Source organism: Toxorhynchites rutilus, chromosome 3 (genome assembly GCF_029784135.1).
Source record: "Toxorhynchites rutilus septentrionalis strain SRP chromosome 3, ASM2978413v1, whole genome shotgun sequence".
In the NCBI taxonomy this organism is placed as follows: domain Eukaryota; kingdom Metazoa; phylum Arthropoda; class Insecta; order Diptera; family Culicidae; genus Toxorhynchites; species Toxorhynchites rutilus.
The window spans coordinates 297,958,905-297,983,256 of NC_073746.1; the positions used below are offsets into that span (position 1 = coordinate 297,958,905).

General features: G+C 38.3%; 1 protein-coding gene across 1 annotated transcript; it reads right to left on the reverse strand.

The window, feature by feature from the left end:
- Positions 1-6: 6 nt before the first annotated feature.
- LOC129777039 (ribosomal protein S6 kinase delta-1) lies at positions 7-19,909 on the reverse strand. Its single transcript, XM_055783088.1, has 5 exons — positions 19,582-19,909; positions 18,825-19,521; positions 17,734-18,772; positions 319-637; positions 7-261 (listed from the first exon to the last, which is right to left on the reverse strand). The coding sequence occupies exons 1-5, from the start codon at positions 19,678-19,680 to the stop codon at positions 154-156; spliced, it is 2,262 nt and encodes a 753-aa protein (XP_055639063.1). The 5' UTR covers positions 19,681-19,909; the 3' UTR covers positions 7-153.
- Positions 19,910-24,352: the final 4,443 nt, after the last annotated feature.

Here is a 24,352-nt window from a genome sequence, read left to right on the forward strand (position 1 = left end):
GTTTATATAAATATTTATAACACTAAATTGTCTTTCACAAAAACACGTATAGTAATCGGTTATTCCATTCGCTAGTCTTATTGTTGGGGTTATATTTGCACCACATTGATTTGTTCACTCCACTTAGTACTTTTAATTCCAATTCTATTGCGCTCATGTTTGGCCTCTTTGTTTCACGTCACTCCAATCGATGGTATGAAAAAACGGTCTCGCAATGATCCATTTGAAGTCAATTCGATTCTCTGGCAGAGGTTGCAGCAGCTGGAAAAAGGATAGAAATAATATTTTAATTTGTAGCTACTTTATCGCATGTCGTACCCCATCCAGCAATTCTTTTGCTTCGTCAGAAACTTGGGCATCCTCCGGATATTGCACCTCGTGGTAGCAAAACACACCCGCTGGATGGCACGAAACGAAGCTTTTCCTGGTTAGCATTTCGAACAGAAGCACCCCAACCGACCAGAAGTCGGATTTAGGTTCTAGGGGGCGCTCCGGTGCAACGTAGAGCCGTTGGACAGCTCCTTGGCGCAGTTCCATGGTTGGGAATGATACACTGAGAAAATTTTCCTTCCGATAGAAGTACGTCAGCATGAGCTGCCCATCTGAGCCAAGCAGAAGGTTGTCCATTGTGAGGTCCCTGCGGATGATTCACTCTATTACTGCTAGATTTTCTTTTCTCCATGAATATGTTTCGGATAGTTTTGTATTACATGCGGATATACACTCGAATATATATAAAAATAGAGGAACTGAGTACGAAGTCGAAATTTTTGGTTGGTTTTGACAACATTTTAAAGCTTCAACATTCAAGTTTTGAAATTTTTTACGAACACATTTTTATCTGAGTGTGTGTAGAGATGTAAAAGGCAAAAAAACCGAGAAAAATAAAAAAAAAGATTTTTCGCTCCTTTTTCAAACCTTCGGAGACCAACACAATTTTCTATTAACTAACTCAATGAAAAATGATAAAATACCCCTTCGTGTTTGTTGATGAATAATTTAATAAATTATGATAGTATCAAAAAGTTATTTTGAAAACTCCAATAAATGCTGTACAAAGCTAATTTGCTGCTTTGACGAAAACATAGTTAGGGACCTATTATAGAAATCGAGTCGATAAGAGTTTTGCTCGTTAGCTCTATTTTGTTATTAGGCGTCGTGCACAAATTACCGTAACGCGAGTAGTGGGGAGCGGGGGGGGGGGGTCATCGAGGTATCGTTACTTAATGTGATAGTCGTGATCGTTACGTAACAAAATTCCATTTTTATTCCTGAATAAATTCACGCGCCCCTAGCTTCGATTCTGAGACCAAAAGAGGTGTGTTTCCTGAGCCAAGATAATAAAGCACGTATTGTAATGGGCAGTGAGCAGGCACTGCTTAATGCATCTCGAATATTGCGTTAATCTACCGAAGAGTCGCAAGACGGGCGGTTTAGTGATCTAAAAGTGCTGTTTCGAAACCACTCCGAAATAGTTTTCCGTCAATAATTTCCTATAAATTGTGAATGTGTGAATTATAATGTGTATTTTCGATCTATTATTTTAATCAATTGAATTTTAATGCAATATTAGGCGCTACAAATTCTCCAGCACGTAGTGCATTCAACTGAGTTGAATTGTCTCTCTTTTTCGGGCAGGTTAAATACGTCCTCGTGACCATGAGGGATCTCACTTGAATAAAAACTCGAAACAAGGGACCCGGAATTGGAAATAAAACATTTTTAGTATGCAGGGGAATCGTTAGCTGATTTGTGGAATAACCTAGCGATCGATGGATATCCCGTCAAAGCAGAATATATGGGGAAGGATGGTAAAGACGGATACCTTAAGTAAACGTTGATTTTTTCGTGAACCTCACAAAAAATATATAGCTATCTCACCACAAATTGATAGTCTAGGTCACTTTTTACAATAAAATTTGTCTTTGAGGCAGAAATTTGGCAAAATAAAAAAATAAGATTGAGTCGGGGAAGACGGATACTTGGCGGGAAAGATGGACACCTGGGGTGGGAAAGATGACCAGATCTGAAAATTCAAGTTTATGTACTTGATAAGTTTTGGTGGTCTTCAAATAGGCCTTCAAAATGATCGAACAAAAAAGGTAGACTAAAATCACCTAAAAGGCTTGCAATTTGTATCATTTTTCCATGTCCAAAATAGCTTCCAGCATTCGGAATGACAAATTCGGATTACGTTTTAAAAACCGCTCGTATTCATCCATGATATCTGGTTGCACTTGCAAACGTAGTTAGTGGGCATCTGTTAAACAAAGAAGGAGATAATCAATTTGTTTCAAAAACGAAATGTTCGTCTTTAATCGGTGGATTGTCCGTCTTACCCGACTTGATTAGTATTTTGTTTTCATAAATATTTCTGGAGTAAAAATGATAAAACTTCACCGCTGATTCGATAAATTGGAAGAGAAGTGATGGTAAAACACTCATGTAACGAAAAATACCCCAAAAAATTACTCGATAACAATGAGAACTGTTACGGACAGCTGAGGCTTATCGCGGATCGAGTTACAGATCCATAAGATAAGCAATATTTGAGATTATATTTAGAAAAGACCTCCAAGCGAGGTATAGAAACGTTTAGAAAGGACCAATGTAAGGCAATTAAAAGATGTAAGAGCTCAAGTGTTTTGTTAGGCTAGAAAACGCTTGTAGTTCGAAATTATTGCCGGTCATAAATTCAGAATGGACGAATATTTAAATAGCGTCCGGTAAAAAATTTAATGCATGCATCATTTAGGATGCATTTTTATTACCCTTTTCCATCCCTAGCTGCGCTCAGCCAGATACACCAGCAGGGTGTAATAAAATAAAAGGATGTTATTTAGAGCGAAGGATGGAAAGGGGAAATCCAAGAATAAGATAGGCGCACCGACGAGGTGCTATAAACTTAAGGTATTTTCTTAGGGTAGTGCAGCCGTCTCAGACTGCACGTTACCATACGCTAGAAGAAGGGACAAGGAAGGTAGATGATCTAAACGAAACCGATATGTTATCGGTTTTCAAGAGAGAGAGAGGAGATGTTCCTCGTCAATCTTAGTTTAAGGAACCATGTATATATTGTGAAACTTTTGAATAAATTTTTTAGTATTGTAACAGAACTCACGCGAAAGCGTTAAAATTTTTCTTTCAATAGAGAAATTTTTCATGGTGGCTCCAGAGAGGAGCAGTGAAGATTTCCAAAGTGGAAAAAAGTGAAACTCGCGAACTCTTCTCGACAGTGGATGCGAGAAGTGATAATTCGCGAAAATTTATCGGCAGTGGATGCCAACAGTGTTAATCGCGAATAAAAAGTCTTTTTCAAAGTTAATTCGCGAACTCTTCAAATAGCAGTGGATGCCAAAAGTGAAACTCTTCTCGGCAGTGGATGCGAGAAGTGATAATTCGCGAAAATTTATCGGCAGTGGATGCCAACAGTGTTAATCGCGAATAAAAAGTCTTTTTCAAAGTTAATTCGCGAACTCTTCAAATAGCAGTGGATGCCAAAAGTGAAACTCTTCTCGGCAGTGGATGCGAGAAGTGATAATTCGCGAAAATTTATCGGCAGTGGATGCCAACAGTGTTAATCGCGAATAAAAAGTCTTTTTCAAAGTTAACTCGCGAACTCTTCTCAGCAGTGGATGCGAGAAGTGATAATTCGCGAAAATTTATCGGCAGTGGATGCCAACAGTGTTAATCGCGAATAAAAAGTCTTTTTCAAAGTTAATTCGCGAACTATTCATCGGCAGTGGATGCCAACAGTGTTAATCGCGAATAAAAAGTCTTTTTCAAAGATAATTTGCGAACTCTTCAATCGGCAGTGGATGCCAAAAGTGTTTCTTTCAACCGAAATAAACATTGTGAATTGATTAAGAAACCGGCAGTGGATGCCAAAAGTGTTCCTTTCAAACGGAGACAAATATAAGTGAATTAACCAGCAAAAACCTTAAGCAGCAGTAGACGCAGCAGCACCAGCAGTAGCACCACCAGAGGTGACAACAACATCCGAGCCAGAAGGCCTCCCAGGACAAGGAGAGAATCGCCCAAGCACCAACACGGAAAGACGGAGATAGGACCGGATCAACAAAAAAGGTGTGATTTTTCCATTTTAGTTTAGTCATGTCTTATCAATTCATTAGGAATAAGAATGGCAATTGCCGCTTGTGCAATGAGCCTGATTCTAGGGACGATTTAGTCGCGTGCGATGAATGTGACCGATGGTTCCATTTGACATGCGCAGGCCTAAATAAAAAACCTAAACAAACAGAAAGATGGATATGCCCCAAATGCAAGACCATAGAGAACGAATTGTTAAGACTTCAAAAAACACAACCAACACCAATAGAAGAGATGATGAATATCCATAGAGAATCTATGCGGGCTCTAGTAGAAACTCTTAAAATTAAGAACGAGGGTAGAGAAGAAACCCCTGATTCAAATAGACTGTTACACCGGCAATCTCTCTTAGACCTCCCCTATTTTGATGGGTCATATAAGATATGGCCTAGATTTAAAATAACGTTCGAAGAAACTACCCTTCAAGGAAACTTTTCCGATTTAGAAAATATAAATCGTTTACAGAAATATCTCAAAGGAGACGCGCTGAAATTAGTGAGCGCTCTTTTAATCGATAAAGCTAATGTTCCAAAAATAATGGAAAAACTAAATCTACGGTTCGGAAATCCCGAAACCATTTATTCGAATTTATTGAAGGAAATGCTAAATGCGAGGAATCCACATTTTGGATCACCCCAAACAATGATTGATTTTGTAACATCGCTTGATTGTTTCGTGACAAATATAAAAATACTAAAACACGATGAATATCTCAATGATCCTAGATTGATTCGTGATTTAGTTTTAAAACTTCCAAACGACTTGCATCATCAATGGATCAAGTTTGTAGCTGATACAAAGAAAACAAGAGATATAATTGATCCATTTATACCGACGCTAGAGGACCTTTATAATTGGTTAAAACCTCAAGAAGAGTTGGCCACGATGCTACAGTCGGAGAGGAAAGAAAAACCTCATAAGAGCGGATATCTGAATACACATGCTGTAAAGGAACAAAAATATAGGCCGAAGCGCCTACCAAAGTGTTTCGCATGCCGAAACGAGCATAAGACATCAGAATGTTCAATTTTTAAAAATATGAACGTTCAACAAAGGAGTGATTTTATTTTTAAACACAGGCTATGTTTAGCATGTTGTAATTATACAAACCACATGGCAAAAGATTGCAGGATCGCAAAGCCTTGTGGAATCGATGGATGCAAACTTAGACACCACGCATTACTGCATAGAGCAACTCAGAGAGATGCTAACCTTAATAATACAGAAAGCGTTAATTGTCATGTAAATAAAGAGAACAAAATACTGTATCAAATCCTTCCAGTTACATTGGGCTGCGGAAAAAAGGAAATTAAAACTTTCGCATTTTTAGACCCTGGGTCATCAGTAAGTTTGATTCACGCTGATATTAAAAATAAACTTGGAACACAAGGGCGTAACAACCCCTTAACGCTGGTTTGGACTAATGGCGAAACTCAGCAAGAACTAGATAGTGAAGAAATTTCCCTAAGTATACAAGGATGCAATAATCAACGTTATAACATACATAATTTGAGGACTGTGTCGGAATTATCTCTTCCCTCACAGTCAATGAATATTCATGAATTACGACGAGAATACAATCACTTAGAAGATATAACTCTCGAAGGATATGAAAATGCTATGCCAAAAATACTGTTAGGTTTACCGCATTCGTTTTTGATAAGCGGTAGGGAGACGCGATCAGGTAAATTTAATGAACCAGTCGCACAGAACACTAAACTCGGATGGGTTTTGTTCGGGCAAACTAACGAACATAAAAAATTGAAAGGACACGTGCTGATGAACGACGAAATTGATTCATCAGATTATTTCAATAAAATGATGGAAAATTATTTTAGCCTAGAAGATTTCGGGATAAAAGTACCTGTAAAAACCTTGATGTCTAACGATGAAAAAAGATCGATTGATATCATGAATTCCACTTTGAAATATGAAGAAGGAAGTTATGAAATTGGGCTGCTTTGGAAACAGGAGGATGTACAATTTCCGCATAGCTATCAATCAGCCATGAACAGACTACGTGGTCAAGAATCAAAAATGCGTAAAAATCAATGTCTACGTAAATGGTATGTTGAGAAAATAAAGGAATATGAAACCAAGGGATACGCTAGAAAACTCACTCCCACAGAACAGCAGCAACGTGATCCAAAAATATTTTACTTACCGCACTTTACAGTTGTGAACCTAAATAAACAGCCCATAAAGCCACGGCTTGTTTTTGATGCCGCTGCTAAGGTTAAGGGAGAGTCCCTAAACACGAATTTATTACAAGGCCCGGATGCAACGACGTCGCTATTTGGAGTGTTAATACGATTTAGAGAAGGAAAATTTGCGATAACTGGAGACATCAAAGAAATGTTTCATCAAGTTAAAATAAGAAAGGAAGATCAAAATGCCCAAAGGTTTTTATTTAGGGAAAACTTTGACGAAGATCCCGACGTGTATGTGATGCAAGTGATGACCTTTGGAGCTACCTGCTCGCCCGCATGCGCACAGTTTGTTAAAAACACAAATGCTGAGAAATTCAGAGAAAGTCATCTTCAGGCAGTAGAGGCCATTCAAAACAACCATTACGTGGATGACTACCTAGATAGTTTCGACGATTTAGAAAATGCCTCAAAAATTGTGAACGAAGTTATTACCATTCACAAATATGGGCACTTCAATATCAGAAATTTTATATCCAACAGTAATGAGCTATTGGGACAAATCCCGGAAGAAAATAGAACGGAAGTTAAAGAAGACTTATTAGGAAAATTTGAGGAATCATATGAAAAAGTACTCGGAGTGTATTGGGATACAAAAAAGGATTTTATTCGCTACAAGGTGGATATTCCTGTTACACAGGAGTTTACGAAACGAAAACTGCTTTCACAAAGCATGAGTGTTTACGATCCACTTGGTTTATTATCACATATAACAATTCAATCTCGAATTCTAATGCAGGAGCTCTGGAAAAGTGGAATAACATGGGATGAACAATTAAACCCAGCACTAAAGAAAAAATGGGAGAACTGGCACACAAAACTGGAAGAAGCAAGAGCAATAAGAATACCACGTTCATATGCCAATTCTTCTCACCCAAAAGAACGAGAACTACATGTCTTCGTTGATGCATCTGAGAATGCTTATGCAGCAGCAGTATACTTAAGGAGTGTATATGAGTCACACATTGATGTCAATATCGTGGCTGCCAAGGCAAGAGTCGCACCAACTAAAATGCTTTCCATACCACGACTCGAATTACAAGCCGCTGTATTAGGAAGCAGATTGGCTAAGACAGTAAAAAACGAGCTACGTCTATCAATAGATAGAGTAGTATTTTGGTCAGATTCCAAAACTGTATTAGCATGGATTCGTTCAGAACCACGCAAGTACAAACAGTTTGTTGCCTTACGGATAGGAGAAATATTAGAAACCACATACGTAAACCAGTGGAAATGGGTGAATAGTAGGAATAATCCAGCGGATGAAGCTACGAAATTATCAAATAGTAATTCAATCTGGTTTACAGGCCCACAGTTCTTATATGATAATGAAGAAAACTGGCCAAATGAAGTTCAGAGAAGCGACACTGACGAAGAATTAAGACCACTGCACACTATTCAATCGAAAGAGTTTAGTGGTCTGAAAAGCATTCACATAAATTGGTGTTCGGATTTTGTGAGATTGAAGCGTTCTGTTGCAATTGCATTCAAATATATCGATTGGCTGAAATCAAAATGCAGGAACCAAAGCTTCAATAAAAATATTGACAAGGAGGACCTGGATTATGCTGAGCTCGTTTTAATATATAAGGCTCAATGGGAGTCATATCCCAAAGAAATGGAACTCTTACAAAATAAAATGAAAATTCATAAGGGAAGTGAAATTCGAGCACTTAGCCCGGAAATTTGCACGGATGGAATAATGAGATCAAAGGGACGTATTGAGAACGCTAACTGTTTACCAACTTCAGCCAGAACACCTATCATTCTGTCCTACAAGCATTATGTGAGCACTTTGATATTACGTCATTATCACGAAAAATATCGACATAAAAACCTGGAGACTGCCATAGCGGCAGTGCGACAAAAATTCTGGATAACAAACATCAGAGTTGCTATTAAGACAGTTAGAAGGAAGTGCCAATTTTGTAAAAATATGTCTGCGGAGCCAATTCCTCCAATGATGGCAGCCCTACCACGTTCTAGAACTACACCATATTGTAAGCCATTCACGTATACAGGCACAGATTATTTCGGCCCTTATGGCGTGTCTATTGGAAGACGCACTGAAAAACGTTGGGGATGTTTGTTTACTTGTATGACAACAAGAGCAGTACATCTCGAATTAGCACAAGATATGAGCTCAGACTCTTTTATTATATGTTTCCGAAATTTACAATATCGTAGAGGTAAAGTGCAAGAGTTGTTCAGCGACAATGGAACTAATTTCATTGGAGCAAGAAACGAATTTGAGAAAATTCTTAGAAGGCTATCAGACGACGGAGTCAAATGGCATTTTAATCCTCCCGCTTCACCGCATTTCGGTGGAGTATGGGAAAGAATGGTGAGAGAAGTTAAAAGCCTTTTACCTCAAAAACAAGAAACCATACCAGAGTATGAACTTAGAACCATACTAACCGAAGTTGAATTCCTCATTAACAATCGCCCGTTAACGCATATTCCTTTAGATACAGAAGACGATGAGGTTTTAACTCCTAATCACTTTCTGTTAGGTTGCGCTGGTGAAGCTGTCATTACGATCGACGACGTTTCCAAAGCAGAAGCAACTCGTCAACACTGGAAAAGAGCGCAATCAATTGTTAAGGGATATTGGAATCGGTGGATAAAAGAATACCTCCCAACCCTAACTAAAAGAAATAAATGGTTGGAGAAGACTAAACCTATAAAGGTAGGGGATATCGTGGTTTTTGCCGATGAAGAAAAGAAAGGTAAATGGCATAAGGGCAAGGTGATAAGAACAACAACTAATATGGATGGGCAAGTTAGATCCGCTACCGTGGAAACAATTAAAGGTGAAATTACTAGACCAGCTGTAAAATTAGCAGTATTAGATGTAAGTAAGAACAATGAAATCGAGAGCTCAAAAGATACCACTATTTCCTCACCACCTCTTAACTTTGTTGGAGTAATTAAAAGTGCCCCAGGGAGTAAAGAGGAAATTAAGGGACCGCGAAATCCTCAAGAATGGGGAGTAAGAAAAACGGTTAACATCGAGCATGTAAAAGAGCTGGCGTCAAAGTTGAAACCGAAGCCACAAACAAAAAAGAAAGTCATAGGTAAAATAAGACCATATACCGGCACGATACAAAAGGCTATCGTAACCGCAATGGCAATTCTAGTACTGGTAAATTTGACAAATGCCGTCAACATCCAGCCTATTGAGGAAGGGGGTTTAATGTTTGATCATGTTGGGTCATGTATAGTAAGGCGAGGAATTTGGAGGACAAATATTGTATCCAACTTAATTCCTAACGACGATATTTCTATGCTAGACTCTATTCATTCGAACTTAGAAAGAACCTTGAAGTTCATGGGGAATGTAACTCAAGACAGCGCTTTGACAGAACTTGTAATGTCGATAGAACGACAATGTAACAATGCAAAACAAGAAATAAATTTTTTATCACGATCAAAAAGGAGTCGTGGAATACTTGGGTTTTTGAAAGATCTGTTATTTGGGAGTAATGATGTGGAAGACGAAGTACAGTCTTTGCGTATTCACGAAGAGCAAAAACTTCATGATATCTCACAAACCATGAGACTATTGAATCAAAGAAGCAAAAATATGGGAGATGAATTAAGCGTAAGAATTCGTAGACTAAATGAAGGAATGTTATCTTTGAAGGGAAAGTATTCCGAAGAAAGAACTAATATATTCGCAAGAAAATGTTTTGAGACCACAACGTTAGCTTTGCAATTGATTGATGGCATAACTCGAAAATACAGGATAATTAAGACTCACCCTTTAGCCGAAAATGAAATGCAAAAGGCAATTCAAAATATAAAGAAGCAATTACCAGAAGGATACTCAATCCTTAGAGACCCACTTGCAGTTAAATACAACATTAAAATTGAAAATGGAACAGTAAATATAATAATGGAAAATGTAATTATTAATAAGGAAAACTTCGAAGTATTCAATGTAATCCCTATTCCTGAAAATGGAAGTGTTATAAAAATAGATCACCATGTAATAGCAATTAATAATAAACATGAATTTTTTTACCCAGATGGAAATTTAATAAAGCTTAATGAAAGTCATTATGTGGTAAATCAGCCAGAATTAACCAGAGTTCCAGATTGCATAGCTGGAGCATTACTTCATGAAACGATAAAACAAAAATGCTCAACAAAGATGATGGAAGAACCATACACCATGTTAACAAAATTGAATAAGATCAACTCTATATTGTACACAACGAGCGACCCTAGCAAGATAATAATCCATTGTAATAATGTAGCCATGTCACCGCCTTATAAGAACGCGATCATAGAACTGTTCCCAGATTGTAAGATCCTAACAGAAAAAACTATTCGTTATGCCCAAATATCTGGACATAACGGGGAAGCTAGAATATTTTTTAAACCTATTCAGAAACTACCATATGTACTAGAAAAACCAAACATAAATGAAAATTTGAATACAACTATCTCGAGTAGAAATCCATATGAAAAGGTAGATATAAAGGATACAGTAATACCTGAAGACGATTTTATAAAAAAGAAACACGTATATACATTTGGAGGTACCATAACTGTTATTTCAATGATTATAATAGTAGGAATTTACGTATACATAAAATTAAAGAGAAGAAGTAATAGACAAAATAATAGAAGAAATGATGATCCGCCTTCGTTATTAGACATGATACGGCTAAATAGAGTTCAGGAAGAATCAAGAAATATTCCTATTATTTTAAACCGTGATAGTTGTCTATAATTGAGTAAATCTATGTAGTAGATTTACGGAGTCCGGAATGTTACGGACAGCTGAGGCTTATCGCGGATCGAGTTACAGATCCATAAGATAAGCAATATTTGAGATTATATTTAGAAAAGACCTCCAAGCGAGGTATAGAAACGTTTAGAAAGGACCAATGTAAGGCAATTAAAAGATGTAAGAGCTCAAGTGTTTTGTTAGGCTAGAAAACGCTTGTAGTTCGAAATTATTGCCGGTCATAAATTCAGAATGGACGAATATTTAAATAGCGTCCGGTAAAAAATTTAATGCATGCATCATTTAGGATGCATTTTTATTACCCTTTTCCATCCCTAGCTGCGCTCAGCCAGATACACCAGCAGGGTGTAATAAAATAAAAGGATGTTATTTAGAGCGAAGGATGGAAAGGGGAAATCCAAGAATAAGATAGGCGCACCGACGAGGTGCTATAAACTTAAGGTATTTTCTTAGGGTAGTGCAGCCGTCTCAGACTGCACGTTACCATACGCTAGAAGAAGGGACAAGGAAGGTAGATGATCTAAACGAAACCGATATGTTATCGGTTTTCAAGAGAGAGAGAGGAGATGTTCCTCGTCAATCTTAGTTTAAGGAACCATGTATATATTGTGAAACTTTTGAATAAATTTTTTAGTATTGTAACAGAACTCACGCGAAAGCGTTAAAATTTTTCTTTCAATAGAGAAATTTTTCAAGAACCTTATCTTCTGCAGACGAAAATTTACATCGAGCTGCTCTCTGTAGACTCTCTGTTTTTTTGTTTTTTTGTTTGCAAGTTTGTATATCATTGAAATTTAAAATAAAAATGTAATTTATTAATATTACAGTGGTGTCCGTCTTACCCGACTGTCCCCTATTAAGTCCGAAAACTTCCAAATCGACGAAGCGGAATTAGTACAATATCAAGTCGAGTTGTTTGCTCGTCACGTAAAGACATCCCAAGACCTTTTGCAGGTAGTGAAATATAACGGCAGGAACTGCCGCATTGAACGAAGGAGCAGTTTTTTTGTGTAAATCAACATCAATTTCTACCAGTTCATGGTCTTCTGAGCATTGAGCATTAATTTTCCATTTCGAACAATTTTCCATTTGTTCGAAATTCTATGAACTTGTCGAAAGTTCTTCCGAAGTCACTACTCGCATATAAAGAATTTTCGTCTAAACATTTGATACCGACTTGGGCAGATGTCTAATTTTTTTACGTTGATATTCTCATTACTTAAAAAAGCTAAAAATTTTCAAACGACTTTGAATTTGTGTATAGATTAGCGTTACGTAACATGAGGGGGAGAGGGTTCGTCTTGTGTTACTTTTTGTTACATAGGGGGGAAGGGGTCCAAAAACCTCATTTTTAGCGTTACGTAATTTGTGCACGACGCCTTATAGGGTAAATAATTTTGGTTTGTCCGATTTAGGGTATTTTTACGCAACTAGATTTTCCTTAAAGAAAAACACATATAATCAATGTTACCGAGGTTACTCGGATGAGGCCAGACAAATTACGAGTTGTCGTCTCCAGCAGGACACAAGCGAAAAAAATAACGCGCTGTGATCTCTTTGCGATTGAGTATCGCGTTTACGTACCCTGTTGCGACGTTGAAATAGACGGTGTTATACATAAAAAGGGTTCGATCCGAAAAGAGATACTCAAGAACTTCTCACTAAAAACTAAGAAGATTCTTGCATGCGATCGACTGAAATCTGTATCACATAAAAATGACAAAAGAGTTCTCAATCGAAAAAACTCTTTTCGTGTGACTTTTGAGGGTTCCGCTCTTCCAAATTTCGTTGCAATAGGTGCACTTCGTTTACCTGTTCGGTTGTTTGTACCCCGGGTAATGAAATGCAACAAATGTATGCAACTCGGTCACACGGCCGCCTATTGTTGCAACAAAAAACGTTGCGCAGATTGTGGAGAGAGCCATGATGAGAATCCTTGCCCGAAAGAGCGCAAGTGTCTTCATTGCGGCGGGACTCCTCATGATCTTACTCAATGCCCGGTGTACAAACAACGAGGGGAAAAAATCAAGCGTTCCTTTAAGGAACGTTCCAAGCGGACTTATGCAGAAATGCTTGAGAGTTCCGTTCCAACGGCTCAGGACAATCCCTAATCGATTCTGCAGAACGACGAGCTTGTTGCTGACGCTCCCAATGCAGGAAGTTCCGGTACATCGCAGGGTGCATTCAGGAAAAGAAAAATTACTTCTTTTCCATTACTCCCCAGAAAGAAGACCAAAACTTCCCAAGTTGGAATGAAACCTCAAATCTAACGTGCTGAGAATAAACCGAAGCAAGTACATCCTGGTTTACGCGGTTCTTCTACGCACCAGGGGTCCTCAGCACTTCCCGGAGCAGCACACAACCCGTCTGTTCCATTTTCGCCAGATTGTGGCTGTTGCCTCGATCGCTTGCACTTTCTGACCTAACTTGTTTGGTTGCACTTTCTGACCTGGTGGACAACATTTTAAATGCTTTAAATATAAATGACCCTCTTAAAAGCATAGTATTATGTTTGCTTCCGATTGTGAGAACATTTTTGAAAGAAAAATGTGGTTTTTTAGCAGCGTTCATTTCCCTCGATGCCTAATTCAGTGCAAGAGGTGAAGGATTTGACCACTGTAATACAGTGGAATTGCAGAAGCATCATCCCTAAACTAGATCAATTTAAATTTTTAGTTCATAGTTCTAACTGTGATGTATTTTCCCTCTGTGAAACATGGCTTTCTTCAGCCGACAAGCTGAATTTCCACGATTTCTACATTATTCGCCTCGATCGAAATGACTCGTTTGGTGGCGTACTATTGGGGATTAAAAAATGTCTCTCCTTCTATAGAGTCACTCTCCCATCGATGACAGGCATTGAAGTTGTCGCTTGCCAGACACAAATCAATGGCAAAGACCTCTGCATTGCTTTGATATATAATATATTCCTCCCAGGACTACGGTAAGCCGCCATCAGTTTTGTGATATCATCGAGGCATTACCGGAGCCGCGGCTAATCTTAGGTGATTTCAACTCCCATGGAACAGCATGGGGATCACTCTATGATGACAAGCGTGCCACTTTGATTTATGATCTGTGCGACAACTTCAAATTGACAATTTTGAATACTGGGGAAGCAACTCCTCCTGCATGGGCAAGCATGCTAGACATATCACTTAGCTCTTCTTCGTTATCCCTGGATTGCATGTGGAAGGTAATCCAAGATCCCCACGGTAGTGATCACCTGCCAATAATTCTATCGATCGCCAATGAATCAGGTTCTCGTGAGTCAGCCGATATTGCGTATGACCTCAAGAAAAATGTTGACTGGAAAAAAATTTGCAGAAATAATATCTGAAACAATTGTTTCAATGCATGAACTTCCTCCACTCGAAGAGTATAACTTTATATCGAGTTTGATTTACGAAAGCGCACTTCAAACTCAAAAGAAACGTGTTCCTGCTACCACTTCCCGACGTCGTCCTCCATCACTTTGGTGGGACAAGGAGTGTTCAAAGGTCTACCTTGAAAAATCATCCGCTTTCAAAAAATTCAGGAAAACTGGATTAGTGGAATGGTTTCGAAAGTACCAAGCTCTAGGAGCCAAACTAAAAGGTTTGATTAAAGCAAAAAAGCGTGCATATTGGCGGAATTTCGTCAATGGTTTGTCGAGGGAGACCGCTATGAGCACTCTTTGGAATAAGGCTAGGAGAATGCGTGGCTGGAACCATACAAATGAAAGTGAGGAATACTCTGACCGTTGGATTTTTAACTTTGCACGGAAGGTTTGCCCAGACTCCGTTCCTGCACAAAACGTCGTACGCGACATATCGCCTCAAAGCGATTATGAGAATTTTTCGATGGTGGAATTCTCTCGTGTAACAATTCAGCTCCCGGGTCGGACAAGATTAAATTCAAATTGTTGAAGAATCTTCCCGACTTGGCAAAACAGCGTTTGCTGAACTTGTTCAACAAGTTTCTGGGGCTGAATATTGTCCCACATGACTGGAGACAAGTGAGAGTGATAGCCATACGAAAATCCAACAAGCCGGCTTGCGATCACAATTCGTATAGGCCGATTGCAATGTTATCCTGTATTCGTAAATTGTTAGAGAAAATGATTCTACTTCGTTTGGACAAGTGGGTCGAAACGAACAATTTGCTATCAAATACGCAGTTTGACTTCCGCCGAGGTAAAGGGATGAATGATTGTCTCGCGCTGCTATCTTCTGAAATCCAAATCGCATTTGCTCGCAAACAACAAATGGCTTCCGTTTTTCTCGATATCAAAGGGGCATTTGATTCAGTTTCCATGGAAATTCTCTCAGAGAAACTTCATAATCGTGGACTTTCGCCAATTCTGAATAATTTCCTGTACAATTTACTCTCAGAAAAGCACATGTTTTTCAATCATGGCAGCTTGAAATCTTCTCGATACAGTTTTATGGGCCTACCACAAGGCTCCTGCCTAAGCCCCCTCTTGTACAGTTTTTACGTCAATGATATAGATGATTGTCTAACTAGAGATTGCACGTTGAGACAACTTGCAGACGATGGAGTTATTTCCATTACGGGTGTTAATCCCGTCGTCCTGCAAAATTCTTTGCAAGATACCCTGAACAACCTATTCACGTGGGCTCTCAAGCTGGGTATCGAATTCTCTACGGAGAAAACCGAAATGGTCGTATTTTCTAGGAAGCACGAACCCGCCCAATTCCAGCTTCACCTATCCGGCGCTGTATCACGATTAGGCGCTGTATGTTTTTCGAATACCTGGGTGTATATTTTGATTCTAAATGTACCTGGGGGAGACACATTGCGTATCTGAAACAGAAATGCCAGCAAAGAATCAATTTCCTCCAAACAATAACCGGAACAGCCAACCGCGAGTAATCGGTTACATATTACTAACATAGATAATAAGAAAAATTGTCAAAGTATTGAACTCCCGGCCCCGTGAGGCTAACGCCATATGAGCCTTGATAAAAATATATATTTTGGAAAAAAAAATAACCGGAACATGGTGGGGTGCCCATCCAGGAGACCTCATTCAGTTGTATAAAACAACGATATTTTCAGTGTTAAAATATGTCAGTTTTTGCTTCCGATCAGCTGCCAGGATTCATATTCTTAAGCTGGAGATATACAATATCGTTGCTTTCGTATAGCCATGGGGTGTTTGCATTCGACACATATGATGAGTCTCGAAGTCTTGGCAGGAGTACCCCCGCTTACTCTTCGGTTCACAGAATTATCCTACAGATTTCTCATCCGTTACAAGATCATGAATCCATTGGTGATTGATAACTTCGAAAATCTACTCCAACTGACTCCTCAGTCAAGTTTTATGTCTTTATACCATGAGTATCTTACCCACAATTTGCACCCTTCACCAGGCATCTCCAACCAAGTTTGCTTCCCATACTTTTGCAATTCCTCTGTCATTTTTGACCTGTTCATGCGACAAAAAATCCATGCAATCCCAGATTATTTACACTCCAATGTTATTCCGTCGACATTTCCGGAAAAATATGGGAAATTCAGATCTGATAAAATGTTCTTTGCTGACGGTTCATTCATAAACGGGTCCACTGGCTTCGGCATCTTCAATGAAAATTCCAGTGCCTCTTTCAAACTCAAAGATCCTTGTTCCGTGTATGTCGCTGAAATGTGTGCGATATACTACGCACTAGGAATCATTTAAACACTGCCCATCGACCATTTATTTTTTCAGACAGTCTCAGCTCAATAGAGGAAATCCGCTCAATGATGGTTGATAAACGCTCATCTTATTTTCTAACAAGAATAAGACAACTATTGAGTGTTTTGGTCGAAAAATTATTCAAGATTACCTTAGCATGGGTTCTCTCTCATTGCTCGATTCCGGGGAATGAGAAAGGAGACTCGCTAGCTAAGGTGGGCGCTTCAGAAGGCACACTTTTTGAAAGGAAAATTGCTTATAACGATTTTTTTCACATTCCTCGTCAGCACACCCTCTATCGTATCTCTTCTATCCGATCTATAAACTTTTTACTTAGTCGCGGCAATTCATACACATACTCTTTACAGATACTAGCGACACGGGTCGAAGATTGTGCAGCCCACTGATCATTCACTATGAGCTGAGGATTGTACCGCTCATGACAACTTTACACGAGCTGATGATTGAGCCGGCTAGTGACCATTCTATCCAGGATTCCTCGAGTCGAGAAGACGCACCACGCTATATATGAGGTACAGACCTGGGGACGTTGCTGATTAATGGTCAGCTGCATCCCAATAGGAAGTATCCCGTGTCGGGCACATGTACAGTGCATTGGAGACTACAACATTCCGATTATGACAATAAACTGTAATACTAACCTCGAGCCAACCGCGAATACTCAGTTACATATTACTAACATAGATATTAAGAAAAATTGTCAAAATATTGAACTCCCGGCCTCGTCAGGCTAACGTCATTGATAAAAATATATATTTTGGAAAAAAAAGTGAAAATCACATTCGTGAAATAATATAGAATCCATACTGCTGCTGGATGTTACGACCAAGGATGGTCACGATTGGAAACATATCGATTGACTTTATTGTAGGGGTGACTTTTCGACAACGTCTTCAATTTATGTTTGGGGAAAATTATAATTGTTCCAATTTGAAAAAAAAGGAAATACTCACCCGCAAATGATTCCATTGGAATGTAAAGTATCCACCGCAATGATAAGTTCACTGATCCAACGTTTAATACAGCCTTCGGGAAGAGGATCGGCTCCCGCAATATTTTCGTTTACATAAGTTTTAAATTGACTAGAATCAATCTGAAGACGTTTTGGCTCTTCAGTCTGTGCCACTTCCCTGCTTTTCTCCGTGCATTGTCTTTCGATCGGATCTGGTTGCTGCTGAGATTGCTCGAGCGTTTGGTTGACTGCCTTCAACAGTTGTTGACTGCAGTTAACGAGATCACTAGCGTCCATATCCTTCGAGAGAACTTCGAACGATGGAATGTAATCCGAGAAGGTCTCCTCCTCTAGCACAGAATCGATGCAATCTACTTCGTCGATATAATCCGCCTCCTGTGCCTCTTCAATCTCATCGCTTGGTTGCCCTTGAAGCATCCGTTCAGCCTTGCTACTACACTCATTAACGAGATCAACGAAGCCAGAATCGTAAACGGCGGTCTGGCTGCAGTCAGATTCATTTGACGATTCAAGAGTTGGACAAATTTCCGAGGCGAAATCTTCCTGTTCACCAACAGAACCTTCGATGTCAATCATCTTATCTGTTTTTCGATAGCTACAAATGTAATCCCAAAGCTTTCCACCACACACAAGCTTCAGAAGCAAAAACACACTAGAATCGGATTGAAAATAGGCTACCAACGGAACCATGTAGGGAATATCACAAGGAAAAAATAACCCTTGCGAAGAAACTCCCGGAGGCTTCCGGATTCCCTTCATAATGTAGAATTTCTTATCGGTGCAATCCTGAACTTGCATCAAGCGACCGTCCACCACCTGCACCACTTTGTAGCGGGATAAATAGTTCAATGGGCGCTCAAGTAGCTGAATCGGCGAGCTCGGGAGCGCAATTGGACTAAATTGCAAAACATCTCCGTCCTCCTGATGCAGGAGATACTTCTCGTAGATTTCCTCTGCTCGTAAAACGTACTTACTGGTTTTTTCTTTGGCCATTTTCTTCCGAACTGGATTTGTGTCGGCTGAAAAAAAAATCAGTTTATTATTGAAAAATGTTTTGAATTAACCACCCACTCTTTGCCCCCGAAAGAAGTATATCAATCCCAGCCTTGTACTCTTCAAACGCAGTTTTGAAATTCCCGCTTGCTTCGGCCTGAACTGCTGTGCTGAAAAGTATTGCAGCTTCCACGATATAATCCATCGTAATGTTCATCTGATCTACTACATCTATCCCATTTCCGTCCAATTCTTGTGACTCCAGCACGGACAGAGCACTAGACTGAGATAGTACTGAGTCTATCATCGAACCGTTTCCTGTCCTCACAGACCCCGTCGTACTAACATCAACCCCATCGCAGCATTCCTCCACAACACCTCCGTCACCCTCATCACGGGTGGGATCCACCAGCGCAATCTCCCGTGGAATGGGTATGGCCAGGTCCTCGCAAATTGCTGCTATATTACCGCCTTTAACAGGACTTCCCTCCGGAGAAATTCCCCTCTCGAAAAATTTCACAAACGCATGCGACTGGTAAAGGATGGGTTCTTTGCTGGCGAACTCCAGAAGCTTTAGGATGTAATTTTTTCGCTCCTCGATTATCTTGGCATCGAATCGCTTGAAGAATGTTTTATCCGTCAACTTAGGAACTGTCCCGGTAAGGTGCCGTTCGCGGTGCTTCCGAGCGAGATCTTTGTAGAGCTTCTTGACGTCACTGAAGCGTTTCCAAAGCGTCACGCTGGATAGCGCCTCGGGCAGATAACGAGGAAAAACCTTTAAGAAAAATATTCAATACAGTTTGACGAATGATTGGAAACCATCGATTCGACTTACGATCGACGTAATTTTGTAGATGGTGTATCCGTTATGGTTGCGGGTTTCTCCAACGCTGAAGCTGTGCATCCAATCATGCAACTTTTTGCCGTGTTCCATTTTGAGCAGGTTGCAAAAAGATGAATTTCGCGAACCATAAGTTTTTCAGTTTAGTTCTGTATGTTCCAACGAAGATTATTCTTTTATTGTTTATGCACCAATATAAACCCATCGTTCACGGTTTTAAAGCTCTACATTTTGTCTAAAATCTCAGATCAATTTCCCGAATATAAAAAAACTGCTCTGCAAAGCGAATAAGTATGTCAACAAAGCAAAAAACGAACCGTGAAAAATGTATTGCCAATTGGAGTAGGATTCAAATGTAACTCACAGGTTCGAGTAGGGGTGTCATAACAAATTTAATGCTCACGAAACTTTTATCCTCCCTATACTCGCGTATAGGTCTGACAGACCGAGCATCAATCAGGTGGCTGAATTAAATGACTATTAAAACCGAATGAAGCTAAAGAACAAATGGAGTTTTTTCACAGTTTTTTCACTTAATCATATTTTTGTTTGAATAAATACCAATAACACAATAGCAATATCACAGAGACGCGCACAATCTAGAGTACACAAATTACGATTTTTCGCGCGGGTATAGGAGTGTTAGAACATTTTCTTATCAAAAAGTTGGATTTGGATCTATAGCATTTTTTAATAAATTGTTTATTTTTTAAAACATAAAGAGCTATTGATAGTTTGAAAATTTTCCCGTGGTCCCGTGGTGTACCCGTGGTCGAGTGGTAAGCGTCACAAATATTACATCGCGGGTTCGGATGCGTTTTGAGGTTGTCCACATCCCACGTGGACAACTTTATGGAAGGTAGGGGTTACGAAAATGACCACGTTAGTCCATGGTGAGGGAGGAGGGAGTATAGATTACAGCCACGTGAACACTATGAAATATTTTGAAAACAATGGGCCTGATCACGAACGTCACTTCACGGTGAAAACGAAGTGAATTGTATACAACGTTATTACGTCTGCCACCGTGTGTGTAGAATCCGGAAGAGTTCATTCGCCGTGACAACTTTGATGAACTCGGTGTTATTATGAATATCACGATACTGTCACGTCACGGGGAAAAACAAGTATATTTGTCACTTGTGTTTTAGATGGTGAAAGCTAGTCACGTGGAATGGAGTAAGTTTATTTTAGGATTTATTTATCTTTTTTGCTAACATTGTGAATCTTGTCTTGCTTTTTAAGAAAGAAAAGATAAACAAACAGCAATTTACCCGATTGGTGGCATTTTTAGAACGAAATCCTGACGTATCCAGAAGACGTAAATTTGTTTATTTGGATTCGATAAATGCGCTATTGGATGTAATTGAGGACTAAAAATGTAGCTCCCGTAGACCGGTTCAAACATGGCGAAAGGTATAATTTCTATTGTCCTAAATGAATAGAAATGTTTCGTTTCTATTTTAAGGATTAGACTAACAGAGAGTTGCAACACCATAAAATGGTAATGGAGGCCACTGGCCCAAAACGATCATTTTGATTGATTATCTATGATATTGATTTGTTGATATTTTGAATATAGAATAATAACTTTAATGTTTTTCCAACATTGCAGAGATGGTTTTTGTAATTCAAACATTCGCAATTGGTGGACAAGATCCGAATCAGGACGATAGACACATCGAATAAGACCATTGATCTTCCGTTTTTACATAATAGATATTTTCAACGATATTGTTTTGAAGACATACTTTGAATGAAAGAATATTTAAGTTTCAAATAAGAAAAAAATAATCTATCATTGCAAAGCTTTTAAATTAATAATTTTTAAATTATTCTCTAGTTCTTTTTCCATAATTTTGATATCCGTGTCATAAAAAATTATGCCTCTGACCGACGCTACTGACCAGTTTCTGTTTAAATAATTATATCAAACATCATATCCCGTATATCAAAGTACACGAGAATGGGAAGGATAAGAGGATTAATTTCAGAATCCCATATGGGAGTAGCTCAGATTATACTGATCATGAGATGGATAAATTCGGGTTTATTCTGATATATAGAAGATATCATTATTCATCAATATTGTAGAAAGGGTTCTTAAAAAATTATTTTAACATTGACCTACACTAAATACCTTTCACTATTCAAACGAGTAAGACAGAGCTGAGTACAAGAGTATGCGAGATATCGATTATTAAACTCATGATAGTCATGCTTTATCTTTAGAGTATCTCATATTTTCAACAACTACATTATTCAAGAGCAACCAAGTATTTCTCCTCATCTTTGAACCACCGTTTGATTCAGCAAACTAACGCACCAAGCAAATGATTCATCGAATGAGTCCGTTAGTTGGCATTGAAATACCGAATCATCGAGGTATAATCGCAAACTTGTCATTCTAAAACATACGTTCAATTAAATGGAATACTATCTCATACACTTATTAATTTTACCTACATAACGTTCAAACGTCCGAAATTATGCAACCGACATAACGTTCAAACGCCCGACATTATGCAACCAATATGTCTCTTATAAACGGGAATGAACTCATACACTTCACGTTCATTTTTACACGCAACTATCCGTGACAATGATGATAGGCACAAAAAGATTAAGTGAAGTGTAAGTGACGTGAAAGCGTTTGTGACAGTGATGTTCGTGATCAGCATTTCCAGGAAATTTATCCGTATTTATGAAAAAATGCTGTATCATAGTACAGCGCGCTGGATCTGAAACAGAATCAGAATTGAGACGCCATTATCGGCAGGATTCAGACGCCATCAAATCATGTTGGAATGTTGTAATATTAAAAATACACGGCATTATTTTCGATGTTTCAATTCAGTCTCCGCTGACAATGCAAAAATTGCTTAGTTAATGTTTTTTAAGAACTCGAACAACGAATTCTTTCACGGGAATCGTATCTTCCGTAAAGTCTCAATAGCAGCGATGCTCTTCTTCGGGGCTGTTCACATACCACGCGGACAGAAAAAGCACGATTTTAGACTCCTCCTCCCCCTCCGTGGACAAGCGTGGACATTTTCATACTCCCCCTGTTGTTCACGTGGATATTTTCCTTATTTTATTAGAGTAATTGAGGAAATGAGTGAAAGGCGCATAAATTGAATTTTATTCCTATTTAAGTTTATTTTGTTTCAAATTTTACTAGCTGTATCCTGCCACGCTTATATAAAGGCAAACCAGATTGTCAACACGGAAACGCGCAATATACAGTTGAACAATTCGCATCCGAATATAAAGCACACAATTCCAAAAAAATATCTTATTATTCTTACATATTCAATACTAGAAAGTTAATTTACGTTCACAGCTTTATATAAAAATCTGGAAACTTTTTTTCCGATCCGCCAATTGCTGTCTCGATCCTCTCAATTTAAAAAAAAAAGTTTCATTTTTCCACAAGTTTTTGTGTATCTGTTTAAAATATTGTTATATACAGGTTGCTAGGTAGTTGATCCACAATATTTCAGGAGGTGATAGAGGATCATATTTGATGAAAAAAACATTCCTCGCTTATGATCAAATTTCAACTGAGTAACAATTACTAACCTATCCTTGAGACCGATTTTTTTGCCTTAAACTGATTCCAATTCAAAAAGTACGCTGTTTAGCACAATTACATTTCAATTTATTTCATTTGAAAGATGAGGAAATTTTGTATAAAATTCTGTTGTGAAATATTATTTTAATATTATATTATTTTAAATATACAATCCAATTTATCATGCATTTTTGAAAAATTGGGTTTGGGTTTTTGGGTTTTTGGGTTTTTACCCTTTATGGGTACACCCTAACACAACATTTTAAGTTTTTTCTTTACTTCTGAAAAGTACTTGGTTCCATTAATTCAAATGTTTTACAACTACATTCTATGCAAAATTTTCTTATCATTCAAATGAGCAGCATAATCATTATAAGTAGAGTACTCTCTATATTAGAGTCAGATCAAGGCATGAAACTGAGCTCAAGAAAAGTTCAACAACTCTGTCCTAGTTGAGAATTGACCATATGCGTAGAAGATTTTTTTCAACAGCATCAGGATAGCCTCTATAATTTCCTGAAACATTCCGAATCAGCTACATAATTCCATGTATATTTTTATTAGAATACTGGCTCATTCGTTTTAAGTTTGACGAATAGTGCTGCATGGACAATCTCATAAAAATGTAAATATTGAATAATCTCAAATGAAATCGACGAATGACAAAACATGAGTTTTTCAACATTATAAAAGAACCTATTTAATATGGATATTTTTTTTTAAATATCATGACAATGGCTGCATTTAGAAGGGGATGAATAATGAGCTTTTTTGTTTTAAATCACATCAGGATTCATAATTTGTCACTAAAAATGTTTGACAACATACAAAAATTCGAAGTTTCGAAAATTCATAAAAATCGATGTTCCACAACGTTTTCAAAAGTTACACTTGAGTCCGAAAATTCTCAATTGCTGTGGAAAACTCATATTTCATCCAACCCGAACGGAATTATTCGAATCAAAAATACATATTTCTAAAATCCGCATTTTTAGGACGATTTCATTTGAAGTTGCACTATTGATTCCTAGAAATTGACGAAATTAAAATACTTTGAAAAATTGATTTTACACGCAATTTTGTATGAAGAACTAAACAGACATTATTATCCTATGACTAACTGCTCTCGAAATATAACATTATATATGTTGGCTACCTGGCGTAGCCAACATATATAATGTTATATCTACC

Bases quoted from the DNA above. Each gene is read 5' to 3' on its own strand.
- LOC129777039 (XM_055783088.1), bottom strand. From the start codon at position 19,680: ATGGAACACGGCAAAAAGTTGCATGATTGGATGCACAGCTTCAGCGTT. The intron at 18,773-18,824 runs GTGGGTGGTTAA...TTTTTTTTTCAG, and splicing joins ACTTCTTTCGGGGGCAAAGA to CCGACACAAATCCAGTTCGG. The intron at 638-17,733 runs GTGAGTATTTCC...AATCATCCGCAG, and splicing joins TCCAATGGAATCATTTGCGG to GGACCTCACAATGGACAACC.